Here is a 21873-nt window from a genome sequence, read left to right on the forward strand (position 1 = left end):
AGAGGAGTCAGATCTGAGCAGGACAGCTGCAAGCCAAACCCCCAGGTGGGTCACCCCTTGAGAACTCACAAAAAAGAAAAAGGACTAGATGAAGAAGCCTTTTCACTCACCCAGGCTCTGAGGTAAGAGCCATGCCTTGGACAGATTATTTGCGGGACTTTGAGTATTACTTTTGAGTTATTGCCTGAATAAACCCAGACCCCTATAAAGGTAGCAATTGGATGAACAAGCATGTGGAGTCTCTGTAAAAGGGCTTGGAAGGAAGCGCCCCCCACACACAAGGGGACACATGGGGGCAGCCTATTCTTCCACAGAGAATTTAGTTGCGAAAGTCTAACCTGTCTCTACTGAGTGTGTGCAAAATGAGATTTTTTTTTAGAGGTTTATAACTTGACCAAATTTGGGTGGATTTTCACAAGGACAACAAAAACCCCATCTCTGTTAGCAAGGCAACCCCCCTGCCAAATTTCAAGTTACTAATACACAGCATAGAGGTACTACAACTTTTCAGCTACATGGCTGTAACAATTTTTGTAACATGGGCAAAACAACATATTTCCCCCTGAACATGTTCTATGAAATGACTTAACCTGAGGCAGACATCCAGCACGGAAAACTTCAGCCCATATGGTTAAAGTTTGGCAAAGTGATAAAGCAACTAAAGCCAGGATCTTATAACGGGAAATGTTGGGTAACCTTAATGGTAGACATCACTATCTGTGCTGTTTACCCCCCCGCCATCCCTCATATACACACACACTCTGCAGTTTGTATACCATGTGCAGGAATCAAACTAAACAAATGAAAACAGTCTAGACGAAAGGGTAACTTTTAATAACTGGTATTAAAGTGGATGCTTGTTCATCATTTTTACCCCCCTTCCACATGTATGTCTAGTGAAGCATTCAGCTGAAAAATTCCACATGAGGTAATTGTACCCCCACTGCCAGCCCCTGGCTCCAGCAGAAACAACCTAGACAGGCCCTTGGGCTGTTCTCTATTCTTAAATCGTTCACCTTACATTTTTTCAGGATGCTCTTTTAGATTAGTACAGTGTAAGTAAGTACAATGTACCTCTGCTCTTGGGTGGGTGAAATGATTTGGAACCTATTTTCCTCTTGGCCTGAGTCAGCCAGTCTGTTCACGACTCCCTCCACTCAGACGCACTCTGGCTCATGTTATAAACTGAAAAGCCCTCCCCCCCCCCAATGATTAGGAATCTTCAATGCAAAGTGAGTAGAGGAAGCAGGGGAGGGAACTGAGGGAGGCTGCAAGATAGGCAGTAGACCAGTCCAAAGGAAAATCATGACACAGCAGAGACCTGCTGAAAGTCAGAGCACCTGTGTATGTATATTATTTTATGAAATATTCATGTCAAAAGCCTGCACTGGATTATCATATTCTAGTTCTGCAGTTACTGGCTTGGAGAACAGGAAATGTATACAGCTAACAGGTCAGCTACTTATTGATCCCCTCTCCAGCACAGGAAATGTGTCCTGGAAAACTTTATTTTAAGGACTTTCTTTCAAAAGGTACAAAGAGATATTTCTTTGCTACAATATTTGTAAGCATGCTCCTACAATACCCGGTAGGGCAGCCTATGAATAACTTGTAAGGGTTTGCAAGAGAGTTAATTTTATCATAAGCCAGCTACAGCATGCTGCAGTAATAACAGCTTTCATTTTGAACAATGCTTTCCTCTGGAAGTCTACCAAAGAGTTTGGCAAACGACTGTTTTACACATAGGAGATATTATATACGTATGTTTGAGGATACAGGTGTGTGGTGGTGGTGGGGAGATGGTGGTGTGATGTGGAATAAAGACTTCTCAGCAGGAGGATGGGAATGCTTGCAATTCAAGGCTGGGGGTCTCCTTTCTCATTTAGGGGAGGGACCTATTTTGATGGAGCAGCTAAGGAGGCCAAGGGAAGTGAATAGATTTCAGATGACGGAGGGGCGTACTTTGTTGTCAGCTGACCACCATATTTTAGCAATCTTGCCATGCCTGTTGATAGAGTGGCATCTGAGTGCTGTGTCCCTTGGCTTTGGCAGCCCAGAGCACTGTGGTTTACAGGTGATTTGGGATGGATGAGGTGAGAGGGAAAGCTGATTAGAGTGCAGGTGACATAGGACATCTCCTGATTTTCGGGGCTGGTTCTGGGCTCGCTGTTGGGTTCACACAATTTAGTCAACTTCTCTCTTTGGAGTTTCAGCAAGTTTCACTCGCCAAAAGTCTGGCAATGTTGGGGCACTTTGGGCTACCACATACACATTGACCCATGTCCCTCCTGCCTGGTAAAGGCCAGAGATAAGACACTCTTGTGATTTATATTACTTAGCCAAGAGCATGGCCCCATTGCCCTAAGTGCTGTTCGTACACATAGCAGAAACAGTCCTGCCCCATACAGCTTACAACATAAATAGACAGGACAGACAGAGGGTGGGAGAAAGGAAGTCCTATTATCCCCATTGCACAGATGGGGAACTGAGGCACAGAGAAATTGAGCGACTTGCCTGCGGCCATACAGGGAGTCTACAGCAGCTCTCCCAAGTGCTAGCCCAGTTTTTCAGCCACAGAATCATCCTTTTTCTGTGCATATTAAAACCACCGGTTTTATTACAAATGTAGGGCATTGCTACTTGCAAGCCACCCCTACAAATCCTTCATTCGTTTTAAGGGCTGCCTGTTTCACTGTAAACAGCTCAGAGAACATATCTAAGCTTTCTCCACACACATGCCTTCCTTACCGAGAAGCACTTGGCAGCGGGGCTGTAATTCTGTGTGGTAGGACAGATTGACACATTCCTGCACATTCTGTCCTACAGCACACCTAGCCCCCAATGTGTAACAGCATCACAATCTCAACGCCTTGCAACGCATTGCTAGGAAACATTTAAAACACAGGGCGACCAGTTTTAACTGTCTGGTAGTTTATTCTGTTTGAGAAAGGTTGATTTACAAAATTGTGGCATGGTTTTTGGTTCAGAGCCACAACTTCCCTTTTGGCAGATGCCCTTCTTAGCAGTGGGCTCTAGTGTGACACTTTGCCTAGCATTACTCATACGCCCCTCCTCTCCATTTTTTTCTTCTCTTCTTATGTTGAATTGATCCTTCTGGGAATTGCTCCTTGGTACTCGGCACTGGTGTAACCACTGCGGGAATAATGTATCCTGTTCTGGTGCACACAATTCAAGAAGGATGTGGATAAATTGGAGAGGGCTCAAAGAAGAGCTACAAGAACGTTTAAAGGATTAGAAAACTTCCCTTATAGTGATAGACTCTGAGAGTTCAATCTATTTAACTTAATAAAGAGATGGTTAAGGGTGACTTGATTATAGTCTCTAAGTATCTACACGGGGAACAAATATTTAATACTGATCTCTTCAGTCTAGCAGAGAAAGGTATAACATGATCCAATGTCTGGAAGTTGAAGCTAGGCAAATTCAGATTGGAAATAAGGTGTAAATTTTTGACCATGAGGGTACTAAACCTCTGACAATTTACCAAGGGTCGTGGTGGATTCTCCATCACTGATAATTTTTAAATCAAGACTAATGCTAATATTAGGGCCCTATCTTCATGTTTAAAAATAAAGCCAGATAAATTGGAAATTTTGGCCTGTATGCATATCTGTGACTGAAACACATTATTTGGCAGAGAGGACATCGTGTACAAAGGAGACAAGCATTCAAATCTTTACATTTCATCTCTATTTAATGCTAAGTCCAACAAGTTGTTAATTTCAACAAAATATTGTATTCATTTTTGCAGGGTGGGATTTTCAAAAGAGCTCAGGGTTGACCTAACTCTGCCCTTATTGAAGACAAGGGGGGGGTTTGCCCTGGATTTCAATGGGAGAAGAGTTAAGCCAATGTTGAGTGCTTTTGAAAATCTTATCCATCGTCATAGATGCAATCTTGTGTTCTTATCACTGTCATTCATGTCTTCCCCTCCATTCCCATTCCTCCACATTGTTCTCTACCCACACTGACACAACTTGCCCCAACTGACTTGAAAGGGCTTTGGATCAGGCCCTGAATTGGTAACACAGATAAGTCCATTTGAAAGTGTAGGCCCTGATTCTCCTCTGCCTTGCACCTTGTGTAGTCAGTTACACCTGGGCAAAACGAGTGTATAATGCTACTAGTGTGATTCAGCAGCATTTCATACCCGTGCAGCACTCGCTTGACAGAGATGTAAATCACTGCGCAGAGATTTTTATCTGGTCAACGTCCCTGGTCACATTCTAACTGAAACAACCCAACAATTGCATCAGCAAGAGGAATCCGTTTCCTGTGCTAACGTTAGTGATTGTGGAACGTGCTTTTTTATAAAAATGGAACACTTAAAAAATCCGAATTTATAATATACCCTATAATCAATCTCCCCAAGAGATCATGTTGGGTGCTCGTGACAGCTGAAATAAATGCCATGTAAAGGAGGGACTTTTCTCAATCTGTAATGTCAATACCACTGAAGTTTGAAATCAGAGGAGTCAGAAAGTTCTCTCTAAACTGGGTCTGACTTGCATATGGAAAAGAGAGATTATGGGTAGGTTGGTGACTGTCTGACAGAACTCCTCAGCTTGCAGTTTCCACTCCAACCTGTGCTTGTAAATCACACACAGCATTTATTGTTGCCTGCTTTTGGAAGCAGTATGGTCTAGTGGTTAAAGCAGGGGACTGGGAGAGGAGATATAGGTGTATTCTGGGCTGCACCACTGATTTGCTGTGCAACCTTGGGCAAGTCACTTAACCTCTCTGTGCTTCAGTTTCTCTCTCTCTCTCTCTCTCCATAAAACAGGGATAAAAATACTTGCCATCCTGCAGAGTGCTCGGAGATCTTCCAATGAAGAGCTGAGTATTTTAAATTATTTTTCATCTTTGTTTGGTACTAAGTAAAAACAAATTTTGTTGTGTTTCCTGCTTTAGATAGTGAAGGTTGGATAATATAGAACATTTCACCAGTGGTCAGCAAACTTTTACAGAAGTTGAAATCAATAAACAAAAACCATCAAAGATGTTCAAAGATAAGAGAGTGACTATTCAGACCTTCATATAGCTCAGTCATTTTGTTCAACCAATTATTGGTGAGCTCAGTTGGACTGTGAATACAGATCTCTTGGCTAAACTGAATTATTGCAATAGTACACAAGACAGTTAAGGGCCAGAGCAGCAAGCAAAGGGTGTTTGCCAAGGGCATGCCTGCAGAAGGGTCTTGGGATATTTGTCTTGGGTAATTGGGGTTTGGAGATTTTAGACACAACCATTTCCCTTACCAGCCCCCTCTCAACCTTTCATGGTATTCTTGTCTAAGTGTATGTCTACACTGCAATAAAACACCCACGGCTGGCCTGTGTCAGCTAACTCGGGCTCGTGGGGCTTGTAAAATTGCACTGTAGATGTCTGGACTTGGACTGGACCGGCGCGGGATGGGTTGGTCTAGTTGGAGCCCAGACATCTACACTGCAGTTTTATAGCCCCACAGCCTGAGCCCTGTGAACCTGAGTCAGCTGACCCCGGCCAACTGCAGGTGTTTAATTGCAAAGTAGACATACCCACAAACACTGCACTACAGCTGGGAGGATATTGAAATGCCAGAGCTGGTTTCACTCTCAGGATCTCAGGCTAAGGTGCAGAAGGGTGAGGCAGTTTGCTCCCCTGAACTCCAAGAATGACTCCAGCAATATTCCCAGTACTTTGTGTACAGAAAGGTTATCATGTTGTACTGTAAAGTTGATTGTGTTGTTGTGACAGGATGATATACACCCTAGTGGGGATAATAATACTTCTTTTCGCCCAGCCTTTGTCTCTCTTATCTATTTAGACTGTAAGCTCTTCAAGGCCTAGGCTTTCTCTTACTGTGTGTCTGTACAGGACTAGCACAATGGGACCCTGATCTCTGAGGCTTCTAGGCATTCCTGGAATACAAATGCTACAAATACAGAATTTGGTTTAAAAAAACAATTCTGACAGACAATACCCATGTTTAATTTTAAGCATAAGTGTTTTGATCATTTTTGTATAATTGCAAGAAATTGGGGAGGGGATGGGGTCTCAGACAACAATTATTTAATGACACTACAACATACTGAGATTCAAAGAGTTAAAGCTTTATAACCATTAAAACACAATTAGTCAACATCACATGTCAAAACAAACAAAGCAAACATCCTTAAATTAAACTCAAGTAAGTTCTCTAGCAGCACTTTTCTTACTTTGCCTATCTGTAAAGTTCAATTATCATCAATGGAAATATTTTTTCTGTTGGTTTTTGTGTGTATGGTGAAATCAACATTTATTGATAGAAATGTAACCCTTCTAAGCCTATTCATAATAGATAATAGTGGCACACAAAGCCCCTAAATTTTGTAACCCCTCTGAATTTCGAAAACTTCCTGTTTTCTTTTAAATGGAAAACACACAGAAACCAAAGATCATTCTTTCTTCTTGTTGTCTCCCAAACCAAAAGGTAAGAAATAATTTTCACACATTTTAAATGGATGACTAAAGGCACTTTCATCAGGCAGGCAAAGACCACTGTACACGTCTGTCCCCATTTCCTGAACTAAACTGTTGTATAGAGGCCAAAATCCATCCCAAAGATGGCTTGTGTTTCAATGAAGGATGAACAGAGTCATTCTATGACAGCAACTTCTGCCTGCCCTCCCCCTGCTGCCCACAGGTTTTCTAGCAGGCACCAGTGTGCAGTAGCTAACAAACGTAGCTATATGGCAGCGGGAGTTCAAGATGGAAGCTATCTGGCTACCCTACAGAATCTACTCCATAGCTACTCTATGACAACTACATGATGGCTACTGTCACAGAATGTTTAGGCACTACACTTTCCATTGAAAAATAATGATTTTGGCTCCTTCGCTGTCCTCCTATGACAGAGGTGCAGCATAACAGTGCAATCTTAGATATATTCTTAAAGGAAATAGTAACCTTTTCGCTCTACTCAGCAATCTGAAAGTTCAGACATGTGAGCACCCACCATAGCATGAGGAAACTGTGAAATGTATTTGCAAGTTGTGAGCCCAGAGATCAAAGGGATCGCAATCTGACCTCTAAAACTGCACCCACCGCCCTTCATATCTAAGAGTCGGAGTGTGTAATTCTCTGATGCATGTGCAAGCATTGATGCATGCAAATCCACATTGGTGCATCTGCAAAAGTAGAGACATAAAAAGTGGTGGGTGCAACTGTAAGGCCATTTTTTACATGTGGGTCTCTGTGTTCTAGGCAGAGTGTAGAGCATTTCCAAGCCTGCTTATGAAAGGTATATTGCTAAAAGTTGCTTTATTGTTTGTTACAGAGGCAAGGCAGCATGGTAGGCTAACACACGACACTTAGAACCAATTGCCATCCCATTTAATATTGGATAAACAATCCAAAGAAAGAGTCAGTCTTTAATGAGATCCTGATCTTGCATGAACTCAGCAGTCTGCTTGTGCCACCAAATCACATGATCAGAGTCTACATAAAGATTTTGGTCAAATAGCATTAACATTCTTTTTATGATTTCTATCAAGCTAAAAAATGTCTTACACTTTCTTACACTGAGTTCCCAGATGGCCAATACAAATTGTTCCTTTTTAAGTATGATGGGATCAGAAATGTCAATTAAATAATATTAAAAACCCTGTATTTTCCAATACATTTTATAGTAAAGATTTACAATGATTGCTGGATGTCAGGAAGAAGCTTTTGTAAAGGGACAAAAAAATGTTTTGACTGTTGACCTGATAGAGATATTAATGGTGACAAACAAAATATTCTGCAGGAGCCTAACACGTGGAAGGCTCACATCTTTGTGCTCATGTAGAGAATGTTACTTCTTAAGAACAATGGTTTATTTTTTGTACTCCTACACTGATGTTCTTAAGTTCATTACCAAGGAACAGAGTTCAATAAAGCACTGCAAATATCAGAAGAATTAACTTACCACCGAGTCAAGGAACCTAATGCAACACTCAAGCTCCGGTCGAGTTTCACAGAACTGCCGAAAGAGAAGCCTTCCAATTGGCTGCTTGTCGCATAAACTGTAATAATCTCTCTCTAGAGGCAATAAAAGAAGAAGAAAAAAGAGTGTAAAAAGCTGAAGATCCTCTTTGTGTGTTTTGGGCTGGCTACAATTTTAAAACACCGTAAGTGAGCGCAGTAAAAACACTCCAAAACCATAACCCCCCCTTGGAAAATCAAAGCCAAAAACACTGGACCCGTGAGGCTACCATGCGCTCAATTCTACAGTCCTAGTGCAGGCAAAAAGTCCTGCTCATGCCATTCAGCCATGGTAAGACAGCAATTTTTGACCTTTCATTTCTGGAGTTATATAGAATCAGAGAAGGCAATTCCCATATTGGTTACCATCGTGGGGAAAGGGGGGGAGAGTTACCAGAAGCCTTGAAAAAGTGAATTTACACATGTAGTTGCATCAAAGTTTGGAATTAACGGGAACTTGCAATAGCCCTATTCCCAGTTCTCCATATATTTAAATGTAGGTCAGAATGCTGCAAAACTCTGGGAAAATTTGGGTTTGACTTTGTGACTAAAGCCCTATTCTAATATACATGTATTTATAGGTATATATATTTTTAAAGTATTTAAAAATCTGTGCTATCTGTTCATTGGGCAGTAACCAGGGCTTTGCACATACAACATCTTACTGATGAGATTGAGTTTCACATGGCGCCCTCCTTTAGAAGTTTATTTCCCCTACTGCTTTATGGTATTTTTAATTGTTGTTCCATCATTGTACAGCACTGAACAGCAATCTGACTACAGTGAAAAGCACTTTATGAATCAATATTTAAAAGGAAAACGAGGAAAAAGAAAAAGAGTACCACAAATGGACATGGCACAAGTATAAACCAGCTGGTATCAAATGTTAGCTTTGCAAGATCAGCATTAAACACTAGTCTAGCTGCTGCACACACACAAGATATATTATTCCTTTAAAAATACACAAAATGTCAAACAACATATTGTGTTGCCTTAAGCGTTCTTCTCACCGCCTTCCTCGTTGCCATATGGCAGTCACTGTTATTATGGAAACAACTCACTTCCCAACACATAACATAACACTGCAAACAGACATACAAAACCCACACAAGTTGTCAGCGCCTGGGTTACTTCTATCTTACAGCTGTAGTAGCTTGTGCATTTATTCCCCCCCACCCCCCTCCACTAGTAGGAAAAACATAGGTGAACACAGGAATCTGTGAATGAACCATCCATTTACTGGAGATTCTACATACCCAGAATAGGCTTTTTACCCACTAGAGCTGATTTCGTCATGCCCATCCCCTGCAATAACTGGATGTAAGCCCCAGGTGAAATATATATCAGATATTGGACTTGCTCACGTATGGCCAGATTACAGCCAGCTTTTGCATGGGTTGTAAAGGCAGGGGGAGCCAAACACCTCCACCTCCTATGTAAGGGCTGGTCACAAGTCTAGTGATTGAATACACCCATGCGTATGGATTGCAGGTTTTCTTGCATCATCCTCTGATGCATAAGTGCCGACTCCGTGGGTGCTCTGGAGTTCAAGCACCCACTGAAAAATAAGAGGGGTTGCGCAGCACCCGCAGGGCTAGATTAATCTTTTGTGGGCCCCGGCACCCAGACAGAGGTCCTACCCCCTACTCTGCGCCAAGGCCCCGCCCATGCTCAGCGTCTTCCCCCAGAGGGGATGGGACATAAAGGGGCACCCACCGGCAAAAACAAAAGTCAGTGCCTGTGATCTGATGCATCGGGTACCGATGGCTGTCAGAGACAGGATACTGGACAAGTTGGACCATAGTCATATATTTGCCAAGCACCCAAAAATGAATGGCGTATCGTTATTTTAATCATGGACGGCACATGACTCCTCCATTTGGGGAGACTGAGCCTGCCTGGACCATGGCCCCACCCCAAGGCTTGCCCCTGCTTGGCCTCCTCCCCCCGAAACCCCGCCCATTCTCCACCCCACCCGCCTCTTCTGCCTCTTTGCCCCCTTCCCTGAGGCCCCCCTTCAGCCCACCTGCCAGCCAGCTGCTCACCACTCACGCATGCCTCTTCGGCGCCTCTCCGAGGCCCCCATGTGGGTGGTGTGGGGACAGGACGAGCGGGAGCAAAGGTGGGGCTTCAGGCAGAAGAGGACGAGAAGGAGCAGGGTCTCGGGGCATAGGGTGGGCGGGTCCACAGCCAGGGTACCCTTTTGGCTGTGGTGGTATGCTCCAAAGGTGGCAGGCGAGCTGTTAGGGGAGGCTTAGCCTCTCCTGGCCTCTTATATGGGCCGCCCATGATTTTAATCTTAACTTGTCCTCTGGACCACCCACTAACAACAACGTGTGGTGCTGGTGTGTTTGTATTGGCTGGGCACACAGCATGGAACAGCATGACACAGGCATGTACTGAGAGAAAATCAGAATGCTGAATTTTAGACCTCACTGCCTTGATGGTGGCCCTTTCACGTGCTGCATGGGTTATGCAGCTCAAACCTGTAGGTTTCTAAACAGAAGACACGTGCAGAGCAATGGCAATCAAAGGAGAACTTGCTCAATTCAAGTGAGGACATAAAAATGAGAATCCTTTGACCTGGAAAACAATGATGCTGAAAGAGACCTGGCACAAGCCTTTATCCATCAAAGTATTTAAGTAAGTGCTTAACTTGAAATATGTGCATGCACTTTAAGCATGTGCTTAAATTCTTTCCTGGACCAGGATCAGAGTGGGCAGCAAATTCAATAGGAGTTTGCAATGCAATAGGGGAGCAGAAACAGAAACCTGTGGCAAACTAAATGTGCTGAGCCTCAGATGAGGTTTAGCAGGAGTTCTGAAGGTGGAATTACATAGAAACCTTTTGCTGCATTTGCTGTCTCAGTTCCAAGTTAGCAGTAATTGTGTGCTTATTGTGCATAATGTACATTCAGAAAAAAACATCCTGAGTCTCTCTGTCACGCAGTGCTAATTTTCCCAAATAATTCCCCAAATTAGGAATCAAGTCCTTCTAAAAGTCCCAAACTCTACTATGATCGCTCTGAAGCCAAGACAATATAAAGTGAACAGTGCAAAAGGTAATATTTCTTAATATAGATTAAATGTATGAATCCATGTAGTAAAATACAGCATAAATGTACACATATATGTAAACATTTGATGCTTTTAAATGTTTCTTCTTGTATAGCCTTATTTTATGGATAGCATAATTATTTATAGTGCAAAAATATATGCAGCTTTTTAAAATTTGTCAAAATAGGATAGTATGGGAAACATTCACCCTAGAATGCTTATAATATCATTAAAGACTAGTATTTGAACATATATATTGTCTGAATAATCTATAAGACTCATGCATTCAACCGACTGACATTATGGCATACAAGATACAGGAAACATTATGAAGCAAGTTAAACATTATTTTTATGGATAATATAAAATGGAGAATAAATGAACACACACCTGTTACTATAGCTATATAACACGGCCAGCACATGAACATGTTAACCCATTCTTAAGGAGGAAAAAGGAAATACTAGTAATAACACCAGCTAAACACAAGACTCAAGTCCAATTCCCTGGAGTCATCCTGTCTTTGATTAAAAAAAAAAAACGGGATATATTTGATAGGTAACATAAATAAATGGCGTAAGTGTTTTCATTCCTTTTAGGTGACATAATTTTTTCCTCCTAGGCCCTGATCTTGCAATTGACCCTGCTCAGTCAGTTGCAGGATTCTGGCCTGCATTAATATTTTGGGATATATGGACCATGTTCTGGACTAAGAAGTAAAACCATATGTCTCAGCTCAAGCCCAGAAGGTGACAATTTTGTTATATTAAACAAGTGCAAAACCAAAGCAAGCTGTGCTGTAATTGCATGTCCAGATTCTTGACAACAGACTAGCAGCCAGGAAGGGAAAAGACAGATCGCTGGGCAGATCATATGATCAGAAGCCTATCTTGGACTGGGTTTAATTATTGTGTCATTTTCTGTATGGCTGCCAATAAAGATATCCATCCAGTTGCAAAAATTTAAAAACCAGAAAGAACGATTTCCTGAGGAAATGGAAGGAAATGTTAAACATTTGGAAGTGAAACCATATGTTTGTGATGACGCAGTGGAACTAAAACAATTCTGAGAGCAATATCTCTTGCCGACTGCCCCTCCCATTTTGGAAGACTTTTGCTTTAACACCTGCAAGGTCACACGCAGGCAGAATGGATCTTTAAAAAGGGAGGGATGAAAACTATAGGAGGTCAGTTAGTTTTAACCTTTCAGTTTCTTTATTTAGAATTGGCAAATACAGTAGACCTGCCAGTGAACTGTTTATCATCCCAATTAAGCAACTGTCCAGATTAATAGAGGAGGCTATTAAAAAGACGGCAGAAAAGATTTAAATAAAATATAGTAACAAATACTAGGGGATAAATTGTATTCACTCTAGGTTTATTGTATATTTATTTGGTAATTTCTATATTAAGAGATCAGAGTTCCACACTTTAAACACCACTCGAACATTTGGAATTAGCCAACAGCATTTTCATTGAGCGAATTATGTCTTGAAAAGCAGAGGTCACTACTGTTCACTGTCAAAAGGCTAAGCTAGTTCCCTGGGAGATGTTTCTATAAAACAGGTCTTTTGATTAAGGCCCCAATTCAGGAAAGTACTTAACAGGATATTCCTAAATTTAAGCACGTGAATAGTCCCATTTCCAAAATTTCATTTTGGTCAACCTTTTTGCAAATAAATAAAAAAATGGTTTCCATTAACATTGTTTTACTCTTGGTAAAACTTTGGGGGTGGGGGGGGGGGAGGGAAGGGAGGGAGGTAAAACTGTTTCCAAACACTGAAAAAAATTACCAACAATGTTTTTTGAAAACTGATAAAAATAAGTGGGCTTTGATTTTGGGTAAAAGAAAATGTATTCCTCCCCCCACCCCAAATCTCATGCAACATAATTACATTTTCTACCAGCTCTAAAGAGGGCCTAAACATCTTTGGAGGCAGATGGGGGGATTTTTTTTTTAAATCTTTGCAACATAGATTTTATTATTTTTTAGGGAAGGACTAAAAATTTGGAGCGGGATAATGACATTAGGCTGACAAAACTATTCTGATGTTTTCAGGTCTAGTGTAAATTGCAAGATCAAACTAGGGTGACCAGACAGCAAATGTGAAAAATCAGGATGGGGGTGAGGGGTAATAGGAGCCTATATAAGCAAAAGACCCAAAAATCGGGACTGTTCCTATAAAATCGGGACATCTGCTCACCCTAGATCACACCAAATGTGCAAATTTTTCCCAAGGTGTTGAAACATGTCAGAACAATATGCAGCTTCTGAACCAGCATAGGCATGTGTTGAACTTTTTTCTAGAGATGGGGCAAAACCAGAACCATTCAGCCAACATCTCTGTTCCCTACTCAAAGTTAGGATGGTTCAGATAAAATAGATCCTAACTGCCCTTCGTATTGGTTTTGCAAACCTAGACTCCAAATAGGTTTTGCAAAACAAAAATCACCTCCATTTTTTTCCATCTTTGCTTACAAAATGGAATCTCTCAAAAGCACAAAAAATGACAAAAGCAGGAAATAAATTAAATATTAAAGGAATATACTATTTGCTTATCCAAACAAAAACACCAGTGCTTTAAAATGTAACATAATTGTTATGTGTACCATCAGCATCATAATGGAAAGTACCTTTTACAACACTGAATAACCCCATTTAGAGACACTTTTAAAAGGAATATGTTTTTCCTTTTAAAACCAGTAAGTCTAACACTAGGGCTTACCTGCTATAATTTATTCTTGCCCTTCTCCAGTCGAATGTGAAATTATAACTACCTACATATAAACATAATAAACAGAGCATACTAATCCATCCAGTCTTTGAGGGTGATGAAAGTTGCTTCCTATCAAAGGCTTCTTTGTGCATGATTTAAAAGGGCTTAAAATGCTTTGATTGCATTATTAACAGTGTCTGTGTTGCTGTTATATTTTAAAATAAGGTGCAAAGTTGAGACGCCAGCTATTACATTCTATCAAATATGGGTTTTCATCTCCTATAAGAAATGTGTTTCACTACAAAAGACCATCCTTGTGTTCAAAATTAAAGGGCCAACATCAGCCTCATTTACACGAGAGCTCCCCCAATTATTCTCTTCTCTTCTCTTCTGTTCTTTATCACCATAGATCTGAGAGCCAACAAGAGCTGCCTAAGGCTTACCGGGGACCCACATATTTGCAATCTGCAATAAGAAAAGCACCATACAGGAGTTCAGCATTGTTATCTGTGAAAAATCCAAAATACAGTTCCATGGCTCATAGCGTATTTCATTCTTAATGGGGAGGCAGGGACATTGTTGCCCCAGCTCCACCGGCTGGAAAAGTATTTACAGTGGGAGGAGAGTCATTTGCTTGGTGACTTAGGAGGAATACTGCAGGCAAGTTGGTGGGTGTGCAACATAGGTCTTACCTGTTTTACCATCAGGTGAATGTGGCAGTCTGTGGGTTCAGACAGTGCTGAGAACTCGCCCTCTGAAAAGCAGGCCCCTTTAAGATGTCTCAAGCTGGGCATTCAAAATCACTAGTCACTTTTGAAAATCGTGGCCTAAAAATTAACCAAGCGAATCAGAATATAAGATCTAAACAAGGGTGACCAGACGTCCCAATAATAACGGCTTTGTCTTATATATGCAACTTTACTTTCCCTCCCCCTCGAAAAAAAAAAAAAAACTGTCCAGATTTTTCATACTTGCTATTTGGTCACCCTAATCTAGACATTTTTAAGAGCGAACACAAGAGGAAGAAAAAGTTATAACTCAGTTCACCCAGGAGATCCCCAGAAAGTATGATGCTAGTCACATTATAATTGTTGAATATAGACAGACTCCATTCACCACTACAGATAATGCTGCACACACTGCTCAGTGGCGCACAATATTTCCATCTGCAAAATGGGGATAATAGCACTTCCCTGCCTCACAGGCATGTTGTGAGGATAAATACATCGCTACCTCGATATAACACGAATTTGGATATAACGTGGTAAAGCAGTGCTCTGGGGGGGGGCGGGGCTGCGCATTCCGGTGGAGCAAAGCAAGTTCAATATAACACGTTTTAACCTATAACGCGTTAAGATTTTTTGGCTCCCGAGGACAGCGTTATATCGAGGTAGAGGTGTATGTTAAGGGTTGTGAGCTGATACTATGGTAATAGGACCACATAACTGTGATAGATTAGATTAGATTGTCTATGTATCAGTCAACTTCTTCAGGAGTGATTGATTTAATATTGTTTCAATTGCTAGTGTCTCAGAGAAAATCCTCCTATAAGCACACTGCTTTTGGCTAGCCTGAAACCAACATAGACAGTGGTGATTATCTAGGAAGAGGAAGAAATTCAGTCCCAGCTCACCCAGTTCTAAGGAATACTTCGGTGTATGAGTGAATGTCCCTGAGTTGAGATGCGCATCACTCAGAGTGGCTAGTGCCGGGGATTTAAGGTCCAGTATAATAAGGCCTGAACAATAACAACAACAGGTGCAGCACAAGGAGGAAAACATGTTTATTCTTTGAAGAATTGAATCCTCAGATTTCACGCTTCTATATAGCACAAAGTGCTACTAGATCGGGGAGGCAACCTATGGCATGTGTGCCAAAGGCAGCACGCGAACTGATTTTCAGTGGCACTCACACTGCCCGGGTCCTGGCCACCGGTCCGAGGGGCTCTGCATTTTAATTTTATATGAATCTTCTTAAACATTTTAATAACCTTATTTACTTTACATACAACAATAGTTTAGCTATAGACTTATAGAAAGAGACTTTCTAAAAACATTAAAATGTATTACTGGCACGCGAAACCTTAAATCAGAGTGAATAAATGAAGACTCGGCACACCACTTCTGAAAGGTTGCCGACCCCTGTACTAGATAGTCTTAAAATTCCTAGCTAATTACTTGTAATCCAAATCCATGCAGTAGACATTGAGCCCAACAGATCACAACAGATTCTCTTTTTATATTAACAACAAAGAGTCTGGTGGCACCTTAAAGACTAACAGATTTATTTGGGCATAAGCTTTCGTGAGTAAAAACCTCACTTCTTCGGATGCATAGAGTGAAAGCTACAGATGCAGGCATTATATACAGACACATGGAGAGCAGGGAGTTACTTCACAAGTGGCGAACCAGTGTTGACAAGGCCAATTCAATCAGGGTGGATGTAGTCCACTCCCAATAATAGATGAGGAGGTGTCAATTCCAGGAGAGGAAAAGCTGCTTCTGTAGTGAGCCAGCCACTCCCAATCCCTATTCAAGCCCAGATTAATGGTGTTGAATTTGCAAATGAATTTTAGTTCTGCTGTTTCTCTTTGAAGTCTGTTTCTGAAGTTTTTTTGTTCAATGACAGTGACTTTTAAATCTGTGATAGAATGACCAGGGAGATTGAAGTGTTCACTTACTGGCTTGTGTATGTTACCATTCCTGATGTCCGATTTGTGTCCATTTATTCTTTTGCGGAGGGACTGTCCGGTTTGGCCAATGTACATGGCAGAGGGGCATTGCTGGCACATGATGGCATATATGACATTAGTGGATGTGCAGGTGAATGAGCCCCTGATGGTGTGGCTGATGTGGTTGGGTCCTCTGATGCTGTTGCCAGAGTAGATATGGGGACAGAGTAGGCAACGAGGTTTGCTACAGGGATAGGTTCCTGGGTTGGTGTTTCTGTGGTGTGGTGTGTAGTTGCTGGTGAGTATTTGCTTCAGGTTGGGGGGTTGTCTGTAAGCAAGGACTGGCCTGCCTCCCAAGGTCTGTGAGAGTGAGGGATCATTTTCCAGGATAGGTTGTAGGTCGTGGATAATGCGCTGGAGAGGTTTTAGCTGGGGGCTGTATGTGATGGCCAGTGGTGTTCTGTTATTGTCCTTGTTGGGCCTGTCCTGTAGTAGGTGATTTCTGGGTACCCGTCTTGCTCTGTCAATCTGTTTCCTCACTTCCCCAGGTGGGTATTGTAGTTTTACGAATGCTTGATAAAGATCTTGTAGGTGTTTGTCTCTGTCTGAGGGGTTGGAGCAAATTCGGTTGTATCTTAGGGCTTGGCTGTAGACAATGGATCGTATGATGTGTCTTGGATGGAAGCTGGAGGCATGTAGGTACGTATAGCGGTCAGTAGGTTTCCGGTATAGGGTGGTGTTTATGTGACCATCACTTATTTGTACTGTAGTGTCCAGGAAGTGGATCTCTTGTGTGGACTGGTCCAGGCTGAGGTTGATGGTGGGGTGGAAATTGTTGAAGTCCAGGTGGAATTCTTCAAGGGCCTCCTTTCCGTGGGTCCATATGATGAAGATGTCATCAATGTAGCGCAAGTAGAGGAGGGGCACTAGGGGACGAGAGCTGAGGAAGCGTTGTTCTAAGTCAGCCATAAAAATGTTGGCATACTGTGGGGACATGCGGGTACCCATAGCAGTGCCACTGACTTGAAGGTATAAGTTGTCCCCAAATCTGAAGTGGTTGTGGGTGAGGACAAAGTCACAAAGCTCAGCCACCAGGCTTGCTGTGGCCTCATCAGGGATACTGTTCCTGACAGCTTGTAGTCCATCCTCATGTGGAATATTGGTATAAAGTGCTTCTACATCCATGGTGGCCAGGATGGTGTTTTCAGGAAGAACGTCAATGCACTGTAGTTTCCTCAGGAAGTCGGTGGTGTCTCGAAGATAGCTTGGAGTGCTGGTAGCATAGGGTCTGAGGAGAGTGTCCAAATAGCCAGATAATCCTGCTGTCAGAGTACCAATGCCTGAGATGATGGGGCGTCCAGGGTTTCCGGGTTTATGGATCTTTGGTAGTAGATAGAATACCCCTGGTCGGGGTTCTGGGGGTGTGTCCATGTAGATTTGTTCCCGTACTGTAGCTGGGAGTTTCTTGAGCAGATGGTGTAGTTTCTTTTGGTATTCCTCAGTAGGATCAGAGGATAGTGGCCTGTAGAATGTGGTCTTGGAGAGTTGCCTGGCAGCCTCCTGTTCATAATCTGACCTGTTCATTATGACTACAGCACCTCCTTTGTCAGCCCCTTTGATGATAATGTCAGAGTTGTTTCTGAGGCTGTGGATGGCATTGCGTTCTATACGGCTGAGGTTATGGGACAAGTGATGTTGTTTGTCCACAATTTCAGCCTGTGCACGTCTGCGGAAACACTCTATGTAGAGGTCCAGTCTGTCATTTCGACCATCAGGAGGAGTCCACGCAGAGTTCCTCTTCTTGTAGTGTTGGTAGGAAGGTTCCTGTGGGTCAGTGCACTGTTCAGTGGTGCGTTGAAAATATTCCTTGAGTCGGAGACGACGAAAGTAGGCTTCCAAATCACCGCAGAACTGTATCATGTTCGTAGGGATGGTGGGACAGAAAGAGAGTCCCCGAGATAGGACAGACTCTTCTGCTGGGCTAAGTGTGTGGTTGGAAAGATTGACAATGTTGTTAGATGAGTTGAGGGTACCATTGTTATAGCCCCCAGTGGCAGGTATTAGTTTAGATAGCTTACAGTCCTTTTATATTAAACATCTTTTTATATTAAACATCTACACATAGGCCTGGAAGGATTACGGTTTTATTGGTAAATGTTGATTTCATCATACACACACAAACTGACGACAAACCATTTCCATCGATAATAATCAAAATTGGCAAAAATAGGAAAAATAAGAAAAAATTCTGCTTGAAAGTATTTATTTTGTATATTTTGACATGTGATGTTGACAGTTTGTGTTTTAAAGGCTATAAACCGTTATCATTTTGAATTTCAATGTCTACTGCTATTCAATAATTATTGTCTGACCCTCCCCACACACACCCAAAATTTCCTGCAACTGTGACCATTTAAATTGATAAAATTAGAAAAAAAAAATCTCTTAAAACCCATCATTTTGCACAACTGTGAAAATTTAAAATCGATAAAAATTAAAAAATGCTGAAAAATAAACATCTGATATTATTCATTACAATTATAAAAAAATTGAATTCTGACAAGCCTATCTATACTGCCCCATTATTTTGCATGCACTTTACGGAGATTAAAAACAAAGACATGGACCAAGATGCTCAAAAGTGCTAGTTTCCTTTGATTTCCTAAGGGAGTTAGGTACCCAAATACTTTTGAGGATCTGGGCTATGGTTCCTGTCTTAATGAGTGCATATATTAGCACAATCTCTGTACGGCATAGGTGCATAATACCAATCCTAAAACTAAGGTTTGTGAAGGAGTTACTTTACCAGTAACAAAAGCACACATTTTCTAAAATTCGATACTTCACCATTTATTATTTTTATTTATGCTAAATACTAAAATTGATTAGACCACGCTTCAGTTGAGAGGCTTGCAACATTTTTTATTTTAAACTGCCATCATTTTCAGTTTGCTACTCAAGCACTCTTATTTTTTTCCACAAGTTGTATAACTTTAAAACGTCCAGACAATGTATAGTACATTCCAGCCTGGAGCACATTTTTACGCCCGAGTTATTTCCCCCCTTTTATGTGGGATTTTATAACTCTGACAGACCTACAACCAACCCCATTGGGGTCGGTGTTGCTTTGATGCAGACTACACTAATTAATTAAAAATACAAATATAATCAAGATTATTTGTGACAATGGAATTAAAACCAGTTTGAAGTAAGTCCCGCCAATTTCATTTTCTCTGCTTGTCAACTGTCTCTTTTAAAACAAACAAAAATAATCTTCTGATGTTTAATCATCTTATTTATTCAGATTCAGACAATGCTTTGTATACCTTCCTTTCCTCCCCCCCTTCCCCAGCTTTCACAGTGTTAGACAACATGGGTAGACTCCATGCATCAGAGAAGCACTACACTACACTAAAGATGAAATTGTCCAAACATTAGATCTATGCTGATACTGAATAAAAATAAATAAATAAAGTGGTTAGGAGAATACCTCAGGAAATTCCCACAATTTAATTCGCTCCAATGGTACATGGGGTCCCTTTTATTTGTTTCCTGTGAACAGACGTGGCGAAGTTTTCCCCAGGGAAATGTCTGTGGAAAGTGGAATCCCACAAACAGCTGCATGAATATGTTTGCACGAGCATTTGCAGCAGAAATGTTTATGTGGCCATCTTAAAATCTCTTTGTTGATTTTGGAGAAAGGCTCTGGATGAACAGCACGAGGGATGACTAACCCCTCCCCACTTTTGTGTAATGTGCAGCAACAGCAGCGAAGCAAATGACGTGTTGTGGGAGCTGTACAGCCGCCACCACCACTAGAAACATCAGTGGGGTTGAGCGTGTGGTAGCACTTCATTGGCAGGAAGGCATCTGGTAATCCAGCCCTGTGTCAGGACTACAGTCAAGTGGTATGGCAGGGGCGTGTAGCCCCTGGGATACAGCACTTGTGTGGTAGCATGTATCTTTCAACTTAATGAAGCCCGTCAGTCTATATTGGCTGTGGACATGGACAGACAAGTACATCTGTCAATGGCAGTGCTAGAAATCCCTCTGAGTTATTCCAGCCCTCCTCTGCTCTATAAAACTTCTTTTCCCTGATTGGATGACCATAAATATTACCATGTGACTTAGGTGACCAATCACATAGCTCAAATAATGAATTACAGATACTGTATAGTCTAAGTAATTGTTGCAGATAAAAGAATGCGAAAATTTGTTCATATGAAATATTCAAACCATTTTGAATCATGAATAAAAAAAATTGCTTGCCAACTATTTGTGAACAGGAAAGGGGGGTTTACCAGCTGAATAAATTGTTAGTTACAAAAATGAGCCTGATGCCAAGCCCATGGAAGACCATAGGAAGACTTCCATTGATTTCAAAGGGCTTTGGATCAAGCCCAGTTTGTCCATCTCTGGCAAGCACATTTTAAATCAGTGGCACCCAACCTTTCCAGACTACTATACCTCTTTCAGGAGTCTGATTTGTGTTGTGTATCCCCAAATTTCACCTCACTTAAAAACCACTTGCTTACAAAATCAGCTATAAAAATACAAAAGTGTCACAGCATACTATTACTGAAAAATGGCTTGCTTTCTCATTTTTACCATATAATTATAAAACAAATCAATTGGAATATAAATATTTACTTACATTTCAGTGTATAGTATATGGAGCAGTGTAAACAAATCATTGTCTGTATGAAATTTTAGTTTGTACTGACTTCTCTAGTGATTTTTATGTAGCCTGTTGTAAAACTAGGCAAATATCTAGATGAGTTGATGTACCCCCTGGAAGACCTCTGCATAACCCTGGTTGAGAACCACAGCTTTACATGAATAAAACACTCTATACCTCTCCCAGCTCTGCATTAACTGTGACGAGAATGTATGGGAGGTGACCTGTAATTGGGTATCCATATTCATAGACTCATAGACTCTAAGGTCAGAAGGGACCATTATGATCATCTAGTCTGACCTCCCACATGATGCGGGCCACAAAAGCTGACCCACCCACTCCTGGAAGAATTCTCTCACTTGACTCAGCTGTTGAAGTCCCCAAATCATAATTTAAAGATTTCAAATCGCTGAGAATCCTCCAGCAAGCGACCCCTGCCCCATGCTGCGGAGGAAGGCAAAAAACCTCCAGGGCCTCTGCCAATCTACCCTGGAGGAAAATTCCTTCCCGACCCCAAATATGGCTATCAGCTGAACCCCGAGCATGCGGACAAGATTCTCTAGCCAGACCCTCTGGAAAAAGTTCTCTGTAGTAACTTTTAATATCCCATCATTGACCATTGTTGCTAATTACCAGCGATGGCACGTTATTGACCTAATGACTAAAATCACTTTATCTCATCAAACCATCCCCTCCATAAACCTATCAAGCTTAATCTTAAAGCCAGAGAGGTCTTTTGCCCCCACT

The 21873-nt window shown here is 41.6% G+C and overlaps 1 protein-coding gene across 2 annotated transcripts in view; it reads right to left on the minus strand.

The window, feature by feature from the left end:
* GRK5 (G protein-coupled receptor kinase 5) overlaps positions 1–21873 on the minus strand; it is a 233169-nt gene that overhangs the window by 78761 nt on the left and 132535 nt on the right. For both annotated transcript variants that reach the window (XM_054035580.1, XM_054035581.1), the window contains exon 3: positions 7949–8061. In XM_054035580.1, coding sequence (XP_053891555.1) covers positions 7949–8061 — 113 coding nt within the window. The remainder of the gene's footprint in view (positions 1–7948; positions 8062–21873) is intronic.

Source organism: Malaclemys terrapin, chromosome 7, assembly GCF_027887155.1.
Source record: "Malaclemys terrapin pileata isolate rMalTer1 chromosome 7, rMalTer1.hap1, whole genome shotgun sequence".
NCBI classification, from domain to species: Eukaryota; Metazoa; Chordata; order Testudines; family Emydidae; genus Malaclemys; species Malaclemys terrapin.